Genomic DNA, 23459 nt, shown 5'->3' with positions numbered 1-23459 from the left:
TTTTTAGTAGAGACGGGGTTTCACCATGTTAGCCAGGATGGTCTCGATCTCCTGACCTCGTGATCCACCCGCCTCGGCCTCCCAAAGTGCTGGGATTACAGGCTTGAGCCACCGCGCCCGGCCTGGAACTTCTTATCACATCTGAAATCACCTACGTGGCACTCATCAGAGTACAGACCATTTATGAGCAGCTATAAAGGGACTGGATCCCCGAACCAGAGGTGCAAAGACACCGACACCAGCTCTCCCTCCCTGTCTGGGGCTGGGCCTTCTGATCCCCGTGGTTCCACGCACATCCAATGAGTGGCTATTTAGTGTCAGGGAAGCCCTTACATTACTCATGCAGAATCACAGACAGGAGGTGGGGCGGGGATGCAGTCGGGCAGGTGGACCTGAGCCCCCGTGGGACCTACACTTCTAACGGAGTTGGGTGCGGGATGGGCTCAGAAGAGAGGGAGAGTGGTCCGGGCGCGGAGGAGTCTGCAGAGAGGAGGAGGGGTTTGGCAAGCCTGCCTGGAAGCCGAGGAGACAAAAGACCCCTGTGGGAAGGGCCCGTTACCTCGCTCCTGGGCTCTGGGGGGCTTTTCACGTCCAGGTCGTGAGTGGTTTCTTTCACTTCATCATCAGGCTTTTCACACAGGTCCTCGGTTTCAGAAGTAATTTCTTGTGGGGAAGAAAGGGGACATGTCACTCGGATGGTAACTTCTGCGTACACAAGCCTTCCATTTAAACACAGGCAGGGCCTCCACAAGCTGGGGCATTTCTCACATGCCTCGGCCCAGGCTGAGCTCGCCAGGCAAGCCCAGGGGCCCGACATGGGCGATTTGCTGGCCAAACCCAGGCCCCCCGTTGGTAATCATTTGCAGGCCTCACCAGGCTCAAAGCAGAAGCCTTCCCCGGGAAAGCCCCACCTGCCAGTTGCAGGGAGCAGAGCTGCCAGCACCTGGCGGAGGAGCTCCCCATTCATCCCGTTTCCTGCCGTAAGCTTTAAATGCAGCAGTTTCCATCTCATCAGGGTGACTTTCCTATGCCAGAGACACATCAGTCCCAGGAAGTCAACTCCCCAAGGGCAACACCTCCAGCCACCAGCCAGGTGAGTCCCCGGGAAGAGCATGGCTGCACCTGAACTTCAGACTCCCATGCAGACTCCTCTGGGCAGCAAGCCCAGCCCTGGCGGGGAGCAGGGGATGGATGGTTGGAGGCGACTCAGTTCCAGCTGCTGTGGCCGAGCCTTGAGTACCAGAGGCCACAGGCAGGTGCTGGGGCCAACCTATCTGTGCAGGGCTCATTTCGGCCCACCTGTTACATGCCTCGTTTCTCACCCAGGCCTGGTCCCTGACCCTGTCCTGTCCGTCACCACTATCTCCTGTGATACCCACAGACCGTGCTGGGGAGACCCTGGGGAAATCACCTTGGAAGGTGGGCCGAACTCGCGGATCCCCCTGCCAGCACCGCTGCATGAGGCGTATCAGGTGGCTGCAGGCGCGCGGCCGGGCTCTGCACACGGGCGGCAGCTCGGGGCGGTGGCCCTTTACCACCTTCACCATGATGTGCAGGATGTTCTTCTCATCTGCCAAGGGAAGGATGCGAGTCAGGGGCTCTGCAGGGCTGGGTGGCAGCGTCTCGCTCTTGGGAGGAAATGACACACTTGCCGGGGACCACGGTGGGACCATCCCCACACTATCCCAGGGAGACAGCTTCCCCTCCCGTTTCATAGCCAGAGCTTCCTGTAACCCTCATCCTCACGGGGCACCGTGCTCTCTAGTTTCCTGGTTTTGAAATCGACCTCTTTCCTTGGGTTCTGATCTACCAGATGGAGTCAGTGTGTTTGGTCACAGAGATCTTTCTCGGCATCCCACCCAAAGGAAGATGAGGTTCAAAGGAGAACAATATCTTATGAGGCTCATTCCATCAACAGCTCAAGCCAGCACAGGGAATGAGGTTCACACACCATGAAGGAGCCACAGCGTCCTGCATCCACAGAGACCCAACTCTCTCTACAATGGCGAAGAAGTCTTCCTCAGTTCCAACTCCAATCCCAAGCTCAGGTCCCCCCAGCTGGCCTCCCCTGCAGCTGCACCAGGGCTGAGGTGTGTGGGAAGGCTCTTTCCCTTCAATTCACCATGTGGGGCCGCACCTGTCCTTTCTGACTGCCTTCACTAGCATGCATGGGCTCTGGCATACTATTATTATTATGGCCACAACTTCCACCCTGACTGGGAAGGGTTCAGGGTGACCTCCAGTGGGCCAAGTTCTTTTTTCTGCATAGCCTGGAACCCTCAAGGCGGACTCCAAGCTTCTTGTTCCCAACAGCCCTCTCTGCGCTCCAGATACAAACACATCAGCCCATGGAATGGCAGCTCTTTGGAGAGGCCGTGTGCCCCAGCAGGTGTGGAAAATCCGCCGAGAATCACCCACAGCTGCCAGGATTCCATACGATGTTTTGCTCCACTTTCCCATTAAATCTTGTGCAATAAATACCTTAAGTATTTAACAGGCTATTTCCATGATTATTCAGACTTCCAAAACCAACAGCTCTTCTAAATAAAACGAAAGTGAACTGACGTAAACACCTGGAATATGTCCTGCTGCCAAACGCAGACTGGAAAAGCTGGGGAGAGATCTTGTTCTCCTGCACCTGGAACCCCCTCCTATCTATTAACCCGTTTATGCCTGAGGCTGCAACTTTTTGAATTTGAAAAATCAGACCTTGGTGATGACCTTGAGCAGTAGGATATGAATAATTCCCACATGCTTAGCGTTCCAATAATGGAACACTAGGCATATTCAGCAATAAAGCACAGGGACTTGAGCCTTGATCTGTCCCCTGTGCCTAGCTTCGAGTGTCACATCTATCAGACCCCCTCATCTATCAGACACCGTCACATTTCACAAGCATTCGGGCCGTAGGCACTGTGCGGGAGAACGTACAGAAGGCAAGAAAGGCAACAGGTGGTCAGGCAACACAGAGGTCTGCCAGCAGAGGCCTGGCAGAACGTGTTCCGTGCTTTCTACTGGCATTCTTTCAAAGCTGCCAAGATACTTGACCTTACGATGCTGAGAAGATCTCTTCTCGCCCCATCACCTTTCCCATACATCAGCTCCTAGTCTGAGCCCCAACTAACAAGGGGGTAGGCCTTGACTCTCATCTTCATTTTGAGACATTTTCGGTCACACCACAAAATATCATAAGTAGCCCAGAAATGCCTTTAGAGGAAAAGGGAATCTGTCCAACAAAGCTAAAAAGTCCTAGATTTTTATGATAAGTAAGTCAAGGTGTGACAACTTTGAGGATGGTGTTTGGAACGGTCGCTGCCTGGCTGGGGAAGGAAACAGCACAGCTCTCAGGCTGGGCAGGGGCGCTGCTTCCGCATGCGAATCCATGACACTGAACGGCTGTGGACGTTGGCTGTGCAAGCATGTGGGCAGACATAACACTCCTGAACTGTACGCTTCACGCAGTCAACATGCTAAGTTTTGTTATGTGTATTTTATTACTTTTTTTAAAGGAAACAAAAAAGAATTAGTTTGAAATACCAGCACAGGCAAACTCATGGAGACAGAAAGCAGATGAGTGGTTGCTGGGGCTTGAGCAGGAGGAAGGGAGAGGGACTGCGGAATGGCCATGGGCTTTGCCTTCTGGCATGATGAAAATGTTCTGGAATTAGACAGTGGTGACGCTTGTTCAACACTGCCGATGTAGTTAATGTCACTCAATTAAACACTTTAAGTGGCTAACATGACCAATTTTATGTTATATATATATTTTACTACCAAAAAAAACCAAAGAAAACTAGCTGGCACCTACAAAAATTCCATTGAACAGGCCCCTTCAGACCTGTGCCTTTTCCCGCGTGCAAATTACACCACAGAGCAGCACCTATGGCGGCGTGGATCACGGGCTCTGCTTTAGGATAGAGAAAGGACAACAAGGTGTCCCCCCATTATTCCAGGAAAGACAAGCACATTACACCTCCACTCACCTGCAAACGGCTTCTTCTGTGTGAGCACGCCCCAGATGACGATGGCAAAGCTGGAAGAGAAACCAGGCACGTTAGCATCTGACAGCCAGAGACTCAAAGCTGAAAGCGCTCATGCACAGCAAGAGGCATGAAGAAACCTGTTCTGAAGCCTTCCAAAGACAGAGCCATGACACTGAGATATTTCTCCTGTTTTTAAAAAGAGAAAACTCTCTATAGTGAAGCCCAGCATGTTGACAGCCCAGTAACTTCGTCAACTGGGCTACAAATCTTCAGGCAGCTTGAGGGACTCCCAGAGAGGGTGCCACCCTACATGGGGCATGAGCTCCTGGGGAACAGCACCTGTGTGCCTCACTGTCATCTCCTCGCAAGCACCAGGCACAGAGCACCTGTGCAGGCATTTACTGAAGAAATGGATGAATGAATGATGGGCAAATCCCATGTCCCCCTCTCCCAACAATGATTTCATTCTCTGAAAACATGGATTCTGGTTCCTAACTTAGGCTTGCTGACATTTCATTGTCAGAGGGTTGTTAAAGAAACCACACAGAAAACACAGGAGGCAATACAGCCAAACGCCCCAAAGCCTTTTTCGGGGGCTGCTTAGAAATATATAGATATATGAAGGATATGTTCATGCACATTACTCTGGATACACCAAAAAAGGTGCCCAAATTGATTTAAAAAAAAGAAGAAGAAGAAAAGAAAAACAGAAGTCTGAAAACTGAGCCTCCAGGGAGCACTGAGTTGGTGAGAGTGGCTGTCTATAGACACCGAATTTACTATCAAAAATTAGTTCAAACGGCAGGTTCAAAAGCTGAAACTCCAAACTCTAAAATAAATGGAGAGGATCTTAACTCTCCCCTAACTCTACAAGCTGTGACTAGTCTCCAAAGTGACACTTCCAGGCAACTCTCAGCTTAAAGCCCCAGCTAAGCACATGCACAATGGCTACTGTCAAACCAGTCAGCCTGGGCTGCTGCTGGTGGCAGTGACCAAAAGGCAGAGCTCAAATGCTGGATCAGAGTCACAGTGCTGCAGGATAAGAGACACAACGGGAGGCTTAGTGCTGGCTCACATGCTCCCGCCCACTTTTCTTCTCCAAGAAGTCTGTGTGATTAAGACCTTTACAATTTGAAAAAGGAAGGGACCAGGTGACTTGGGGAGTGATCTCTGACCAACAAAGGTAAGTGCCATGAAGAAGATGAGCTGCTCACCTCACAAAATCAAAGTGAATTTCGGGAAGTACAAACACACATGCGTACAGACACCCAGACCACTGAAAGCAGCAGGTTCTTCCAACAGACAAGCCATAAAGCCCATGGGTCATAAAATCGCCAAGGCTCTGACAGGGCAGAGCTGTCAGCCTGGCTTGAACATGGACCCAGGAACATTCTTCCTCCTTGGCCAGCAACACTCACAGCAAAGAAATCCCTGAACTCTACAAGCACCCACCCGTTTCATGTGGACTTAGCCCCCTTTCTGTTTTTTTGTTTTTTTGTTTTTTTTTTAGACAGGGTCTCGCTCTGTTGCCCAGGCTGGAATGCAGTGGTGCAATCATGCTCACTGCAATCTCTACCTCCCAGGCTCAAGCAATCCTCCCACCTCAGTCCCCAGTAGCAGGGACTACAGGTGCACACCACCATGCTGGGTTAATTTTTGTATTTTTTGTAGAGATGAGGTTTCACCATGTTGGCCAGGCTGGTCTCAAACTCCTGGACTCAAGCGATCCTCCCGCCTCGGCCTCCCACAGTGCTGGGATTACAGGCGTGAGTCACCGCACCTGGCCTGAATCCCATTTCTGAGTGGCAGTAAGAGGCCCTTCTGAAAGCTGCAGCTCAGGGCACGAAGCATTGAGGTTCAGAGCCCCTGGCACCCAGAGGGGATGGGGGTGGCATGTCACACACCTGTATACATCGTGCTTGGTGTCGAAGAGCCGGCTCTTCTCCCTGATGCGCTCCGGAGGGAGGTAGGCAATCGTGCCAAACAGGCCATCCATGCTGAGGTCATGTGAGTGGGATAGCCCATTGCACTTGGCCAGCCCAAAATCAGAAATCTGCAACACAGCCATCAGAGCAGGGCTCATTAGCCTTCAACAGTGACATTTTATGATGCTTTATCAAAAGCTGCCCTCTGCAATCTGAGGGTGGGTGAGAGCTTTCCAAGAGCCCCTGAGAGCCATGTCTGTGCCTCTCCAGGTAGCCCTGCCCCAGGCAGGGAGGGAGACAGATTCTGGGGCAGAAGCAAGCCCGGAGGCATAGGAGCAGCACATTTGACGGGCAGGTTAAAGAACTGTACTGTAAGGAAGGAGTTCTCTGAGACAGAACTCAAGAAGAATTAGAATCCACCTTCTGTAAGGCGTCATGTTTGCCACTGTGGTTGACAGCCAGCTGAGCTGGCATAAAGGGAAAAAAGCAAGCCTTAGAGGGTTCAGGTAAAGAGAGACACATGTAAAGATCAGGTCTGCTCCTCGGGAAGCCGGGGAGCTGGTTATGCAACCTTCCAGCTGGGGAGGCTGGCGGGCAAGTGGCTGCAAGTCCTTTAAAGGGGAACATACCTTCAGAAGCTTAAACTTTAAAGCAAACAACACACACGCCTCGCAGCCCCGTCCATCTGGAGTGTTTTGTGATCAGACACTGGCTGGCTGCTTCAAACACATGTGTTCAAGCAAAGGTCTGATAAACACCTCTGCTGGCAGGGCCCAGGCCCCAAGGAGCACCAGCCACCAGCTCCTCCAGGAATGCCCTTAGCGTCCACATTCGGGGGAGGCAGGTCTCAGGTCTCCCTCGGGCAAAGGTGACCTTGGAGCTCACTGGGGAGACTTCACAGACCCCCGGCCTGACCTCTCTCAGGGGCATCTCCTTTCCTGCCACTGTCCTCCCCTCTCCAGTGTAACTCAGTCCCCTCTGAAGCTGCTGAAAACCGTGTGGGATGAAGCCACAAGTCATTAGCATTAGTAGGACTCTTGATCCAGGGGGAGTGCCGCCCTCAACTCTCCTTCAAGGCATATGGATTTTTTAAAAAATCCTTTTCATTAACTCTTGAGCTCCTCTCGAACACACCCATGGAGTGACAGGAAATGAGGCTGAGTCAGGCCTTAATTCTGGGCTGGCCGTGCCCATGTGGTGAACCAATAGGGCTGCTGTCATCAGCACCAAACAGCAGGGAGAATTTATGACCCATGACTCGGGCTTCCAGGGATCCTGAGCACATCTGCAGGGAGGTGGGGGGAAGGCCTGTGAGCAGGGACCAGCCCTCCTCGTCTGCAGCTAGGAGCACCAGGATAAGGCCCCGACCCCAGCGGCTCTCATGTCCTCCCACTTCCATTTCTCCCAGGGTCTTCAGGCCTGCACCGCCTTGAGACCACACTCTGCACCCCAGGGAAAGCGTCAGCTCCCCAGAGGAACGCCATCACCCGATTGTGCAAACCTCGGCGGCAGCTGGACACTGGGACACAACGTGTCCTAACTCTCCAAATAAGCTCGAGTACAGGAAGTTTCAGTTCAACAGTGATTGGCGGCTTGAAAGCCTTCAAATTCAGAAATGGGTTGAACAATGAGAACACATGGACAGAGGGAGGGGAACATCACATGCGGGGCCCTGTCGGTGCATAGGGGAAGAGCGGAGGGAGAGCATTAGGACAAACACCTAATACATGCGGGGCTTAAAACCTAGATGATAACCTAGATGGCTAATGGGTGCAGCAAACCACCATGGCGCATATATACCTATGTAACAAACCAGCACGTCCTGCACATGTATCCCGGAACGAAAAGTAAAATAAAATACAATAATAACGAAAGCATCACACAATTTATAGGACTTCATCCCCCTGTATGGCTGAATGTAGGAAAAAAGTATCACCCTCTCACAGTTAGTTAAGGATCACTCACTGTTCTAATCTTGCCTGTACAAGTTAGTAGCTCTGTGGTCCTGGACGATTAGCCTCTCTGTGCCTGTTTCCTTTTTTCATAAAAGGAGGCAATAACAGTACCCTTCCTGTAGCTTTGTTGTGAAAATTAAATGACATCTGGGATCATTAGGAAAGAAAAAAAGAAAGAAAGAAAAGAAAAAATGAGAGGGACTGGGGCAGAGATCCCAGCCTGGTGCTTCCCCAGCCCTGCAGCCTTTTCTCCTCCTCTCTGTGTCGGACAGAGCCAGCCACTCAGACTATACTTGGTGAAAAGAAAATAAGCAGCAATTCTCTGCAAAACCTCTGGCAACAAAATGCAAGCTCGGAATTGAGAATTCTGGGAGGGTTGCTGACTCTCTGTGTTCTCCTCCCTCCACATCTCAGATCCCGGGCCAGCTGCATTTCCCCTCTGCCCTTCCTCATGTTCCCACCCAAGCTGCCCCTTGCCCCGTGTCCTTAACAGCGAGCCACTGTGGCATCCACTCTGACCAGCAAATGCCTCCACACTTACAAACACTATCATCAGCACCCGACTCTGCATCTCTAAGAGCTGAGGGCTCACAGCTGCCCCCAAGCACACGGCCCTTCAACTTCAAGGTCCAGCTGTCAAGACTAAGAAAGTGGCCTGCCGGGGCTTTGCTGCCTTTAAAAGAAAGACAGAGCAGAACGCGACCCACGTGTGACCCTTTGAAAAGCGTCTGTTCTGGGCTAACTGGACATATAAATGCAGCCTGAGATTTTAAACCAAGTTATTTCATTTTTAACTTGAAATTGATTCCAACTAATATCTTAATATTGGTATTTAGTATATTTAATGTTGAATAATATCAAGTAGTAATTTGATACTATTACTTTATATACTATTTATATTTATATACTTTGTGAAGCAGACAGTTGCTGTGATATTTTCAGTTTGAATCAAGCCCTGGGCACCGAGGTAGCCCATCTCAGAGGCAAATGGCAGGACTGGAATGGCGACTTAAGATCTAATTTCAGAATTCTAGATTAAAGTTTTCCTGCATTGAATAACTGTCTACTGAGGACTGCCCAGAAGCCCAGTGGCCAGTCCATGCAGAGCTTCCACACTTTGTCTTCAGGAACAAAGGTGCTGACTCTTAGAACCCCAACACTCTCCCTGCTGCCCTCTACACACCAGTAGCTATTTCTAAGAAAAAATAAGTATGTCATGTAAATACATTTTTCTGTTTGTTTTTGGGCTTCTTGATGGTGACTAACATGCCTGATTAAGAAGGATGTCACACAAAAGCAATCTTTCCTGCGGCCTGTCAGGGTACACAGAGCCTTAAGATGTCCCAGGGGCGCCAGGCAGAGATGTCTGCCACTTCCTGGCCAGCACCTGGTGTGCCTTCGACAGCAGCCTCCCTGAGAAAGCAGTTCCAGGCAGTATCTGTCTGCTGCAGCCATCCTGAAAGACAGGGAAGCCCTGCTGCCTGCTACCCCCGCAAGAAAGCCCAGAGCTCTCCCTGCGTCTCTTGGGCTGTTTCCTTCACCTAAACGCTCTGCTGCTGCCTGCCCCCGACTCCTGAGTGCAGAAAAGCCGGACCTTGTGTGAAGGCCCAGCCCCAGTAGCACTCCCACCCCCTCCCACAGGGCTGCCTCCAAGCCCTGCCTGCAAGTCACATACTCTGCCCCCAAGTGACCGCTACGTGCAGTGGTCATTTGGTTTCTTTCATGTCAAGCACAGTGGCAGGCCAGGTGGAAATCAAGGTCTCCGCTCCACGACTTACAGCTGGACGATCCTGGCTGCTAATTTACTCACTCTGAGCCGAGACTCAGCAAGAACCAGAGGCCACCGTCCACTCTGCACCTCTGCTCTGAGGATGAGGGCAGCTCCCGCAGGTGAAGCCTCTGGCATGCCCTTTCTGGTATTTAGTGCATGTTGCATAGCAGACCTTACCAGTCATTAGGGCCTCAGGGCCGGAGCTACCTAGAAACAAGCCCATAAATGTTGGCGGGAATGGAGGGTCCGCATGTGAGGCCCAGCCCTGCCCGTCACAGGAAACGGGAATCCCAGGGGTCCCAGAACATGAGCAGATGCGGGAAGCCACCCTAGAGCCCACTCAAGCCCAGTCATTTGATTTTTGTCTCCATTATCTCAACTTCCTACTTCACTTAGCAGGACAGTGCTTCATCTTCTAGCTGAAATCTTATTACTGGGCAACACCTACCTAAGAGACAACTTATAATTACTGCCCAAAGTGAAAAATTGACCTCCTCACCGCCGCCCTGGCTGAGCAAGGCACGCCAGATGCACTCGGCCGCAGAGTCTGGGCACAGGGAGCGGCCGTGCACATGCCACACGGGCCACCACTCCCATCCCCACCAAGAGCTCAGGGGCAGGGCTGGGCCCTGAATTCAGGTCTATCCTAATTAATGGTCAGGCCATCAGAGAGGCCTGGAAGTGCTGTGCCACCAGGAATAGTAGCACAGCCAAGCCAGGCGGGGACTCCTCTGCTTGTCCCCTGCATGAATTACATGGCTCTCGGCTCCTCACTCCCAGGGCAGACACCAGTGTCGTGTAGACCAGCATATCACCCTGGGCCTCCCAAGAGCATGTGAACATCACCACGTGGGAAAAACTACAGCGTGCCAGGTGTAACCACCACATGTCAACGACAGTACAACCCTAGCCATGAGGCCATCACAGGAGATACAAGGAAATACAGCCCTGATGCAAAGGTGATGATGCTAACACCTGCCAAGGCCCAGCAGCAACGCTGGTTCTCAGTTATATTATCCCTCTTACTTTTCTGTTTGAAAAACCAATCAGCAAAGCAAAAGCAAGCTCCAGCTCCCACGCCTTGCACTAATACAGCACGCTGCTCCTCCGCACTCTACGCAGGGGCAGACAGAGGCAACGAGACCCTCCTCACAGCCTGTTCCCACAGCACTGTGAGGACCCCACTGCAGAGAACCCCCACATTCCCACCACCCTGAGCTCCTGAAAACACTGAGGGAAACGCGTCCCTTCGTTGCACAGCCTGAGGTCTCGCAAGGACACACCTGGCCCACGGGCTGATTTCTAACCTGATTTCGTAAGACCAAAACCCACAAACCTGCAATCTTTTTCCAGAATGAGTCATATGCCAGGATTTGGGGGAACAGCCCCCGTGTTCACCAAGCCCACCCTCCAGCTACACAGCGTGTGGTTTTCATACCGACCAGGACAAGCTTAGACTCCTGGAGTCCTCATGCTGCAAAAGTCCTTGGTTTCAAGTTCTTTCCTCCAAGAAGAACCACCTCCTCTTCTGACTGTGTCCTGACCTCAGGGCTTCACCGCTTGATGCCCTGCTCCCCAAGACACAGGCCCCCCTGCCCAGCTCCCTCGGGCACCGTGCGGCTCCCCACCTTGACGTGGTAGTGGGCATCCAGCAGGATGTTCGCGGGCTTGAGGTCCAGGTGCAGGAGTGGCGGGGCCATGCAGTGCAGGAAGTTCATGCCCACCGCTGTCTCGTGGATGATGCGGAACCGGAGATCCCACGGCAATGGCTCTGAGGCCAGCAGCTTTTCCAGGGAGCCCGTCTCCATGTACTCCATGACCAGGCCGACAGGTTCGCGGCAGATGCCGTACACAGGCAGGATGTAGCGAAACTTGGCCATCTCCATCTTCTTGGCTTCTTCCAAAAGCTCCATGCGCTCCCTGAAAAAGTTCAAAGGCATGAAGAACACGCAGTGGTCACTCAGCCACAAACACAGAACAGCAACCTGGCCAGAAGACGACTGGCTCCAGAGGGCTGAGCAAATGCCTCAAGTGCACACACACGGGGCACACTTTACTGTCACATCACTAACGCAGGGCTTTCCAGAATCTCTGTCCTGAGGCTGCTGAAATGTACCTGTGCAACACAAGGTTATCAGAAGTGAGAAGGAGGGAAATTCTAATTTTATACACACACACACACACACACACACACATATATATACAGAGAGAGAGATAAAATGTAGTAAAATAGACATAACATAGTATTAATTATTTTAGCCATTCACAGGTGTACAATTCCCTGGCATTACACACATTCACAATATGGTACAACCATCACTACTATCTATACCCAAAACTTTTCCATCAACCTCAACAAAAAGTCTGCACCCATTAACCAGTAACTCCTTCCCTCACCCCCATCCTCAGTAACCTCTTTTCTACATTCTAGGCAAATTCATATATGTGCAAGCATATAAAATTCGCCCTTCTGTGCCTGGCTTGCTTCATTAAGCATGTTTTCAGGGTTTATTCACGCTGTAACATATATGAAAACTTCCTTTTCATGGCTGAATAATATTCCGCTGCATGAAATGTACTGCGTTTTGTTCATCTGTTCGTGGGTGCAGGCCATTTCCACCTTTTGGCTCTTGTGGATAATGCTGTACAGCTGCACACATTGGGGGACAAACGCCTGGAGACCTGGCTTTCAATTATTTTGGATATATACCTAGGAGCAGAATTGCTTGGTCACATTCTATGTGTAACATTTTGAGAAACTGCCAAATGGTTGCCCACAGCCTGCCACCTTGTTTGTATAAACTTTTACTGGAAGAAAGTCTCACCCATTCATTTAAATACTGGCTGTGGCTGCTTTTGCACTTCAAAGGGGAGAGGAGTCCTTGCAACAGAGGCCCTGCGGCCTGCGAAGCCTAAAACGTTGCCTCTCTAGCCCTTTGTGGAGAAAGTCTGCCAACCTCTGGTCTAAGGCCACTTCCCTGGTGCAGCCTGTGTTTTCACAGACTGGAATCCCACTGCAACGGTCTGTATTAGTGTCATGGGTCAAAAGTCTCAGAATGCGTTCAGGGTAAGAGGCTGAATCCGAGGATGCACGCTGGCCATGGAGGATCTAGGTCAGCAGTCCCAAACACAGACATGGTAGAAAGCACCCAGGAAGCTGGCTGGAATGCTGGTTCCCAGGCCTCGCTCCTTGAGAATGTGTTCCAGGTTGGGGCTGGAAAATCTGCTTTTTTTTTTTCTTCTTTTTTGAAACAGAGTCTCGCTCTGTTGCCCACACTGGAGTGCAGTGGCATCATCCTGGCTCAGTGCAACCTCCACCTCCCGGGTTCAAGTGATTCTCATGCCTCAGCCTCCAGAGTAGCTAGGATTACAGGTGTGCCACATTCAGCTAATTTTCTGTATTTTTAGTAGAAATGGGGTTTTGCTATCTTGGCCAGGCTGGTCTTGAACTCCTGGACTCAAGTGATTCGCCTGCCTCAGCTCCCAAAGTGCTGGGATTACAGGAATGAGTCACTGTCCCCGGCCAATCTGCTTTCTAATAATATAATAATAAGCTCCCTAAAGGAAACGTTCAGAACCACACTTGGAGAGATCTGACCTCCTAGAGCAGGAAACCCAGCAGCTCCATGTCCACACACAGGCCACGCAAGGCAGCTGGCTGGGGTGGCCCTCAGGTAATTCCCCCAGAATCCAGAGTCCAGCGCAAGTCCCTGCCTATAACCCAGTCTCCACTGCCACAGCAGGGGGCTCTTCTGCAGCCAGGACACAGGCCTGCCCCTCCCAGTGACAAACCCTGGAGCAGGTGCTGGGAAATCACTCAGTGGCTCCCATTTCCTCACCTGCTGGAGAATCCAAAACAAAACAGTGCCAACAGAACACATCCATTTCTTAATGATCTGACCTCCCCTGTGAGATTCAGCCCCTCCCAGGCTTCCCTTGCGGTAGTGAAAACACTTTCCCCACAGGAAAGGCCAGCAGGAACCCAGGGATCCTACTGTTTAGCTCCTGCTGTGGAAATTCCCATACATGGGACAGGTACCAAAGGCTTGGAGATCTCAGTCTGTCTGCCCCCCACAATGTGAGCCCTGCAGCTAGGGCTCTGCGTCTCAGGGCATAGCCCCACTGGTTCTCAATTAGAGGCAACTTCACCCCCCAAGAAACACTGGGCAATGTCTGGAAAGATTCTGGTTGTCACAACTGAAGGATCTACCAAACATGCTACAATGCATAAGACAGCCCCAAGGCTAAGAATTACTCAGCCCCAAATGCCAGTGGTGCCAAGTTTAATAACCCTGATGTAAACCAAGTGAGTGCATTTTCAGCCAACAAACTACTACTGTCCAGAATCACCACTTCAGTACCCCCAGCACTCACCTGACCTTTATTTTAAGCAGTTCTGTGTACTGGCAAGCGCTCGCTGGAATTCACTATATGTCAGAACTAAAGACAGGAGGTCCCTTTCCTGTCTTCACGGGGTTTACGTGTACCCTCTAAGGGAGAAGATGGAGAATTACCCCCCAAAAGAGAAGTGTGGTTGAAAAATCTAAGCCTCTTGAAAGGAAGGTCCAGGGAGCTATGGAGAATCAAGAGAGACCCAAAGTCAGAAGTCAGCGTCGGAAAGGGCCCCTGAGAGAGTCGGGAAGGCTGAGACCTGCACAGAGTCCAGGGGCACCCGGGAGGCCAGCAAAGCAGAGCAGTCACTGTGGACCTCCTTGGGCTTGGCAGAGCGGAGAGGGGAAGCCAGCAGAGCACACACACTCCGTAGGAAGAATCTGCCGGACGGGTCCACTGACTGCATGTGGAGGAGAAAGGCTTACAGGACCTCTCTGGAGCTGTACGAGGGGTCGCTAGGCAGCCCCCCATGGTGGACGTAGGAGCACCCCAGGAGAAGCAGCTGGGGGGGTGTGGGGGGTGGGCAGGTCAAGAGTGTGTCTGAATACACTCAAGGAGCAAAGAATCCCACTGGCCTTGGGAACAAGTGAAGCAGGTATCAGGAATGAATGTGAAATTATTATGAGACAAAACGGAGGGTAGCATGGCCTGCTTTTCCTAGCACTCTGGTTAAATGACCAATTAATGGAAAACAAGATGCCCACCAGTGTGCAGTGCTGGCCTGTGGGGGTCCCTGGGCCGAGCTGAAAGCTGCCCCATCACCAGCATACCGTCGGCTGCTCCCTCCCTCCAGGGGAAATCCCTCTCCCTGCAGCCACCAGCGTGGGCCAGGCTCTGGGACCCATCAAGGGATGGGGGGACTCTCAACCCAGTTCCCAGTCTCAATGAGCATTGGGAAAAAAGGAAGAGGGCCTGATGCCAATGTCAAGCATCAGCTAAAATGAAACCGTTCACCAAAGAAGGAAAATGACACCTCTCAGCTCCCGGCCTTTCTCCTCCTCTGGGAACACCGGTTGGCTGAGGCCCTCATTTGTTATTTAAAGGAATACAAGCACAACTTCCACCCCAGCAACAGCCGCTAACCTCCAAACTGTCGGACTGGGACATGGTACCAGCTGCTGCTTCTGTCTTCTGTCTTGTTAAGAATCAGAGTTATGATTTGCCTGTTTCCCATTGCTCAAATGTGGCCAGCTTGCCGCCCCTCCCCTACCAGTGCGGCCTCCCTCCTCCAGACACTCTGCCCCGGGGAGCGGGCCAAAGTCCTAACACAGGACTCAGACCCACATCCACTGTGCAACCCTGTGAGGCACGCCCTCCTCGCCGGAGGGTTTTGAGGAAATGACAATTCAGGTGTTTAGAGGCTGGCCATTCACAAGGGTCATTTTTCTACATTTAGTAGACATTCTGAGTGTGAACTCTCTAAGCCAAAGCTGACTGATAACAAACACGTATTCTGAGAACAAAGTCAATCAAAGGAAGGCTGAGTAGCTTATTAAGTGGAAGCTCTGAGCCACTCTGCAAATAGTGTTTTCTTCTTTTTGCCCAAGGGCTTAATACATAAAACTCAGGTGACTTCTGATTGCAGAGCGAGCTCATTAGCAACTCTAACAGCTACGGGCTGGCGGCAGAGCACACCCCTCCCCAGCGCACCGAGTTCAGCAAGTACTTTACTCTCCCTGCCCCGGGCCCTATCTGCAGAACAGAGACCCCATTTACCTTACTTTAAAAGAAACAACAAACAAAAAAGGGCCACTGCTGCCGGTTGGGTCCCGAAAGCGGATCCCTGCTAGAATCTCCTAACGGAGTCCACCCCATCTTTGCACAACTGCCTGAAGGGAGCCGAGCACGACTTCCCCCTTCCACGGGCCACACATTTTCCACGAGGAAAATCAGCTGTCCTGGAAAAAAAAGTCATTGTTTCCGTGGACAAAAGTGTCTTCTCTGTGACAGCACGATCCAAACTGGCTTGGGGTAGACAGGATTCCAGCTGAGGAAGGGGGTCCCGGGACCGCCCCGTGGAAGATCTGAGGCCCAGGAGTGGAGGTGGAGCGGCTCTCTTGCCTACCAGCATGGATTTCGTTCAGAAGCACCGGCATATCCTCAGAAACTTTCCATACTGTTTACCATCCAGTAACCACTGGCCAAAACCCACACGACCCCTCCTTCCAGCCTCTCTTCAGGTGCTCGCTAGGTGACATCTGGGAAACTCCAGTGGCTTTAGGAAGCTCCAGCCCTCCTGGGGTCAGGTGTCGCCCAGCGGCATCTGCAATTCAATAAGCCTGAAAGGGCCTCCTGGCAAGCTGCAGGAAGAGGCTTCTCTGATGGAGGGAGGTTACGAAGTGCTCAGGTACTCTGAGCACAGAAAGAACCCACCAATTGCTTTTTAGCAATGGCACTATTTTTTTAAATACATTTTTTCTTCTAAGCAGTGTTTCTGGCTTATTTTGATGACCACACAAAAGGAACTGTAGATTTATTATTATCATTATTTTAAGACGTGGAAAGATGCCGAATCCAGCCTAGGTGCTGGGGTGGCGGCCAGGGAGCATGGAACATCACATAGTCACGTTCGCACTGTCTCCAAATCGCATTTCTTACTGTTGACAGTGAGGTCAGCGTTTCTGAGTTGACCAGAACCCTCTCTCGCCGGTGTTAATTAAAACACAACCTAAAAACTGTGCCTCGCTCCAAGCGCTGATAGGCTTAGGCACAGTTCAGTGGGGGTGGCGCCCTGTTCCCCTCTCCTTGCCTGCTGAGGAAAGCGCTGCTAATTCTGCTTCCGTGCAGGAACGGGGAAAGCCCCCGCCCCACAGTCCCCTGGGCCCTGTTTTGGGTTCCACATGAAAAATCTCTGGGCATTAATTAGGATCAACTTGTGGTTCAACTTTTTAAAGATACGATGAGTAGCACTTACATGAATTCGGGTTTCTCCTCATTTAGGGCTAGCCAAAGTGTATTTCCCCCTCCTAGGGAGGGCATTGGAGTAGCAAGAAATACGAGAAATATCATCACACCAACCATTTCTAAAAGGAACTTCCTAAAGTCCCAGGGTTCTTCTCCAGGCTCAGAAACCCCAAAGACCTGTGGAACAGGCCAGCTGCGGTTTCCCCTGGAAGCACGCAACCTGGAAAGGGGGAAAGAACAACCCCTGGACGTGGTCTTGTGCAAGTGGAGAAGCAGTAAACGAAGGGAAAAGTGAGAAGCAGGGAGGTGGGGGAGGCGGTGAGACCGCTCAGGTAACAAAGAGCTCCTAAGGAGAAACCTAGGAACTACCTTCGGGAAAATGTAGCCGGAAAAGTGTTTCATCATCTGTTAGCTGATGCCTCGCAGTGAGGCCTTCTGCACATGAATCCAATTATGTTCCCAGGGAGCCTCGGAGGGGTTCCCACACGGCTATTTTTAAAACTGACAAGAAATGGGCTTGTCCAATTGTCAGCTCTGTTGTTACAAACCTGGGGTTTGCTCAGGCTCGCCCCGACCAGCCAGGGCTGAATGCGGCAGGAGCAGGAGTGGCTCCCAGCTGGCGCCCCGCAGGCACTGGCTTCTTCTGAGCATCCCCTTCACGGGGTGGCTGGCAGGGGAAGAACGGGGCCTTTGGGATCACTTTATTCTCTCCAAACTGGTCACAGCACCCATCCCTACACCTCACCCTAGGCCCTGTGACCCCCCACAATGAGGGTCAGCCAGGGAGGCCAGCTGTCTCTCCAAAGCCACCCCATAGGACCCTCCGAGGCACCAAGCCCCATGACGAAGGGAACCTCAGATCAATGGGGTATCACCTGTGAACTACCAGGAGCCCTGGGAGCTCCTGGGAGCCCTGCCAAGTGTCTAGGGGCTAGGCAGCCCCCCGACCTTTCTTGCATAGAAAAGCATGCTCACATGGCCTGGCACAGCCTGCTAATCAAAGAAGTCTTGGGCAGGTGCTATGGCCAAGGGGTGACTAAAGGCTGGGCCCAGGGGAGCTGCAGGGAGCCAGGAGACCCCAGACCACCTTGAGAGGCAAGCAGCCTTGGCCAGTGAAAATCAGCCTCACCTGCACCTGTACCTGTGGTGGCTCCTACGCAACAAGTGGAGAGGACCATAACTGACCCCAGGCAGCCTGGAAAAGGCTCAGACCCATGTGGCAGGGGTTAGAGGGGCTGTCTCTCCGAGAAGAGAAGCAAGACTTAGGCAGAAGGGGTACAGGGCTGGGGGCTGCACACAAAGACCCCAGGAAAATCCTATCTCCCAATTCAGGGAACATCTTGCAAATATGAGGGGCTGGGGTGGGAGGCAGCTCGTCAGAAAAACACTGAGAAATTTGGCAGGGCACATGACACAGCAACTACCTTAAGGCACAGCAGGACTGATGTACATTCCTAACAAGAACCTCAAGCCGAATACAGTTAATAATTAACCTAAAGGAATCAACTTCGCAAACAGCCGGGGTTTGACCATCTTCTCAGAAAGATCAGCCACTGCTGCACACGGCAAAGCCCCAACCTGCTCTACCAGGCCCAGGAGAGCACAGCAGGTGAAATGCTTCCTGCTAGGCGATGCTGACCTCGACCTAGCCACCTGACATGCCACCACCTGTCTGCTTTGGGCAGGGCAGGAAAGGCTTCCAGTTAAAGTACAAAACACTTTTCAACCAAGCTATGCAATATCCTAAGTGATCCGCCTCAAGTGTAGAAAGCCTCCCTCCAACTAGGCCACCCAAGATATGGGGACTGGTCGCTAGAAATAACAGAAGATCCTAAGGATGTGAGCTGGTGAGTCAGTCTGGGGAGGTGCTTGTTTACTTTGCTCTTCCAATACAAGAAAGTGGTGTTAAAATTTTCGCTGATGATTAAAGCTCGCTGCAACTACAAGACTGTCAGACACACATCCCCAAGAGAGAAAACGAATGCCCCTATGGAGAGGGTTCCCTTTCAGAACCTAACCACTGGCTGGTACTCAAAGTGGTTTGGATTTCATCAAAATAACCACAGCACCCCTCCTGGCCTGAGAAGTTCCCAGGATCTGGGGCAGGGGAGAAAAAGTGCACAGCCTGGGCCAGCATCTCACCTTTGAACTAGTGGTGACTGGATGACACTCTATTGATGTTTCCAAGAAACATGCATTTGAAGGTTACGGCAAAAAGCCACCAATAGCTCTGCTGTGTAGTCTCCTAGCCAAGGACGAAAATGCAAAGGGAGAGGACGGGTCTCTCATCCACAGAGGCGTCATAGTCACGACATGGGGCTGCAGCACGCGCTCCCACCCCAGACACAAGCATCACAACGATTCTGCAGAAAAGCTGAGGCTTAGCGGCCCCATCACTCAATCAGCCAAACATTCAAAACCAGGTCTGCCAGGCAGCAAAGGCTAAATGGTATTTTTAAAAGTAGCCGCTTCTGAGTGTATGTGTCCAGGGAATCTCTAGGTAAAATACAAGCATAGCTTCCATGTAGAATGTAAGCTTCATTAAAGGATAAGTAATTAAAATGTGCTAAATTAAGCCTTACATATAAACCATCAAAATCAACTGTAAACAGTGAAATCTACAACAACAAAGAGGTGCTGTTCAAGAACATTCGCCCTACCTCTCAAATTGTGCACAGACGACAATCGACCCACCGAATTTAAGAGGGGCGGCTCTGCGTCCTTCCCATTCGTCTTTGTTACCTTGAACACTCCTGCTAGGTACTAGGTACAGACAGGTTTCATTCTGACTTTTGGACAGAGAAAATGGGTTGCAGGAGGGCCCCATCGCACGGCCACAGAGCATTAACGCAAGGCCCTTCCCCAGCGGTTCGGTCTCGAAATTAAGTCAGCTAAAACAAGAGTGTGCGGCGAGAAGGGGCTGGGTGGACGGATCAACACCCCAGACCCCATGCCGGACCCCACTGCCAGGTCCGAGCCCTGGAGTTCCAACGCGCAAGCGTCGGGCGCCCGGGAAACCTCGCCCGAGCCAAGCCGAAGCTTCCGACCGAAATAATTACTGTCTTACACCAATTTGTGTTCCAACGTAAATTACTAAGTAAGTCGAACGAAGGCTAACTCCACTCACAAAGCCCAGAGGCCCACACAGCAATTTTTCTAAGCCCTGCGCAGACCGCAACTCCCCGGTGGGTCCCGGGCGGGCCGGACGCGCCTCCCAAGGGCACGGGTCCGAGGCGCAAGGCGAGCTGGAGACCCCAAAAAACCGGGGCCATTCGGGGAGTGTCAGGAAGCACGACTGGGCGCCTTCGGACGTCCGGGCAGACGCGGCCCCCGAGGAACCCCAAAGGAGCCGCCTGACCCGGCCCCGATGTGCGCGATCGCGCCCGGGCTCGCCAAAGTCCCCGCGCCCCTCCGGCCGGGACAGGCCGAGTGGTCACTGCCGGAGTCCCGCGGCTTCGCCGGCAATTGGTTTACCCCCCTAAGCTGCTCCAGGGGTGAGTTCGGGAGAGAGAGACAGGACCCCGGGACCCGACACCCCGACCCCGGCTCCGGCCTCGCCCGCCCCAGCGCCCCGCCCGGGCCGCTCACCTGTCGTCGACGTGCAGGCTGGGCGAGCACTTGATGGCGAGCCAGGTCTTCCAGTGGACATGGCGCACCTTGTACACCTGCCCAAAGCCACCCGAGCCCACCTTCTCCCAGCCTGTGAACTCGCCCGCGTCGAAGGTGCGCAGCAGCCCTAGGGCCCACGGGGTCCCGCCGTCGCCCTCCATCGCGCGCGTCTAGCCAGCGCCGCCGCGGCCGCCCAGGTGCCCAGGTGCGCGGCCCGCCCCGTTACGTCACTTCCGTCGATCGCCCCGCCCCTCTGCCCCGCCCACTTCCCTGCCAGCACCGGGTGACTGCGGACCGATGAATAGACGCGCGGGGTCACTGCGCTCTCCCCTGGGTGTTCAGGGCGTGAGAAGGGCCTCGACGTGCTCATCAGCTGCGCTGCTTTTCTTTGCTTTTTTTCCCCTTAATTGCGGAGTCACATGCCGTTGGAAGAAATCATTACTTTGCCCAGTTTCCCCCAGTGCTATCACTTTGCAAAACTTTATCAAAAAAAAGTACAGTCTCACAGCCAGGATATTGACTTTGATACAGTCACCGATCTTATTAGTTTTGCCCTGTTTTACTCGTCTTCCTTTGCATGTATTAGGTTTACACAATGTAATCATCTGTGTAGCTTCTCGTACCCACCCCCACCTGGCCCCTCCTGTGGCGATTTTACAGCCGCAGCCCGGAGCCCTGGCATCACTAATCTTTCCTCTATTTCTAAAATTGTTTTATTTCAGAAATATTATGTTTAGATACAGGAATCATGCAGCGCCTAGTTTTTTGAAATTGGCTTTCTTCACTCGTCAGCCTAATTCCCTGCAGGTTCATGTCTTGCTTTTTTACACGAGTTTCCTCTTAGAAAGTAACTTTTTAAAAAAAATTACCCAACAGCAAATCTAAAGTACATTTCAAATGCAAGAGTTCCCTCATCCTTTCCTAAATAACAGCCTCTTTTTACAGATGGTTTGAAAAGGAAAGATTTTTTTTTCACATATGGGAAAAAAAAAATTTCCAGCCTTGGAAGGATGTTTGGGTTAGAGGCCGAAGTGCATCACAGATCACGCACACGTCCACACCTCAGAAAACACTCACACATTCCTGAGACGCAACAGTGAGTGAAGGCTTATTTTTGGCCACAGGAGATGAATAATGAAGACAGGAGGGAGGAGCTAAAGGAGAGGGTATTTTAACGACATTAACTGTGTTTTTGTGTTAGTCACTCGGAAAGAGAGAGGCTGCCCCAAGTCAGCGCATTGGAAGCTGCAGACCTAGCGTCTCCAGGCTCCCCCTTCCAATCGGGCACGGACCTTCTTTCACAGCCTGTAGCGGGGAGCCGCATCTCTCCACTGCCTCCCCGCTCCCATCCGGCCGCTCTTTGGAGCGAACTCACACATCCCAAAATGACGATGCTTGCTCGGGGGCCTCCTGGGGGCACCAGGGAGCCACTTCCTTTCCCACATACTCTGGAAATCAAAACTGGTCTCCTTAAGGCTGGAGTGGCAAATAGTTGTTTTAAGCTTGTCACAAATGTAACTTACATTTGAACTAATGTTTTAAAAAATAATTGGAGTTTTGAATCTGTGAAGATAACTTGGAAGTAAACATAGTTATTATTTTGGTGGGAAAAAAAAAATGTATGGACTGGAAAGTGAATCATCTGCACTGTTTCCGGGGCTCAGCTCTAGCAAAGTACCTTTCTGCCTCTACAGTCTCCAAGGCACACAGCTCCGCTGCTGGGGCTGACTAACAGCCCACACCGTCAAGTAATAAAACGCTCCAATTTCATATATTTAATCATCTGTGTCCTTCATTTGACAAGTATTTATGGAGTGTCTGCTGCTGGCTCAGTACCGGGTGCCTGGGACTGGAGACCAGAGCCCCTGGAGACCAAAATAGCCAGCTCCCAGCTGTGAGCAGATCGAGTCCAAAGATCACTGGCTGGGCTGCAGGAACCTGGTTTGGTATCCGGCTCCTCTGCAGACTTTGAAGTGCTTTACTGATTCACATGACAACTGGTAAAAGAAAAACAAACACCTTTACAGGAATTGTGAATTCGAGTTCCAGACCCGCTGGGATTCCGGGAGCGCAATTGCTATTTATGTTAGCAGTCCTTGGTTCCAGGCTGGGAAGGTTAGCATTTCCAAGTATAAAAGTAATTTAAAGTTTCACTTTAAATACATTTTAGGGCCAAAGAAAAGTGGACCAATTTAAAGAAAAAGATGAAATTAATAATAGGGCAAGTTGTGTATCTCAGACTTGGGAGGTGGCTGTCCTGAGGATTAATGGGGCAATATTAATTAACCTCATGAAGTGTCTACATGGACAATGTGCCCGGTGTGGTTACAAACAAACCGATCAGCACAGATCCTGGGTGGAAAGCAGGGCGCAGTCACGGAGGCGCAGTAGGGGTGCAGACTTGAAGGTTTGCAGGAGGTGAGCTCCGAGGGCATGAAGCTCCACAGAGAGACTGTCCACCCGCCTGGGAGTGCGGGTGAGGAGGGGAGGGACGACCAGGGGAGACAATGGCGGATGGGAGGTGGGAAGGAGGAGTCAGGGAAGGGGGCTGTCTGCTGATATTTGCAAGCCCCCACTCCCCAACTACCCTGTGTGCCTCCTGGCCCCTTTCCCAGAAGAATTCCAAATCCGGTTTCCTCCTATACTGGATGTCCTGACTGCGAATCTAAATAGGTGATCCCTTGAGCTCCAGGTCCTCAAGCTGTGCCCTTCTTCATAGGGGGCCATTTAGCACTGACCCAGCAGGCAGCCCAAGGTCCCTGGTCTGGAAGTGTCGGGAAGCTGCCATTAACATCGTACCACAGGGAACAGTGAAGGTTGCCGGCCAGGGAGAAGACAGGATAGAGAGGTCTCTGGGTTTGCAGCCAGCCTGCCTCAGATGGGGTCCCAGGCTGCGACCATGGTGCATGTGCCTGTCCCT

General features: G+C 51.9%; 1 protein-coding gene across 3 annotated transcripts in view; it reads right to left on the bottom strand.

Annotated features, from left to right (window-relative positions):
- RIPK4 (receptor interacting serine/threonine kinase 4) overlaps positions 1-20781 on the bottom strand; it is a 27128-nt gene extending 6347 nt beyond the window's left edge. Inside the window, exons 1-6 of one of the 3 annotated variants that reach the window (XM_025379406.1) lie at positions 20519-20781; positions 11263-11554; positions 5888-6036; positions 3984-4033; positions 1412-1570; positions 560-663 (exon numbers count right to left, since the gene is read on the bottom strand). In XM_025379406.1, coding sequence (XP_025235191.1) covers positions 560-663; positions 1412-1570; positions 3984-4033; positions 5888-6036; positions 11263-11554; positions 20519-20700 — 936 coding nt within the window. In that variant the 5' untranslated portion in view covers positions 20701-20781. Of the gene's footprint in view, positions 1-559; positions 664-1411; positions 1571-3983; positions 4034-5887; positions 6037-11262; positions 11555-19590; positions 19626-19672; positions 19869-20518 lie in introns of those variants that run through there. The other 2 variants (XM_025379408.1, XM_025379407.1) reach the window with 2 other exon arrangements.
- Positions 20782-23459: the final 2678 nt, after the last annotated feature.

This window comes from Theropithecus gelada, chromosome 3, assembly GCF_003255815.1.
Source record: "Theropithecus gelada isolate Dixy chromosome 3, Tgel_1.0, whole genome shotgun sequence".
Taxonomy (NCBI): domain Eukaryota; kingdom Metazoa; phylum Chordata; class Mammalia; order Primates; family Cercopithecidae; genus Theropithecus; species Theropithecus gelada.
This window is presented reverse-complemented; position numbering and strand designations above follow the sequence as displayed.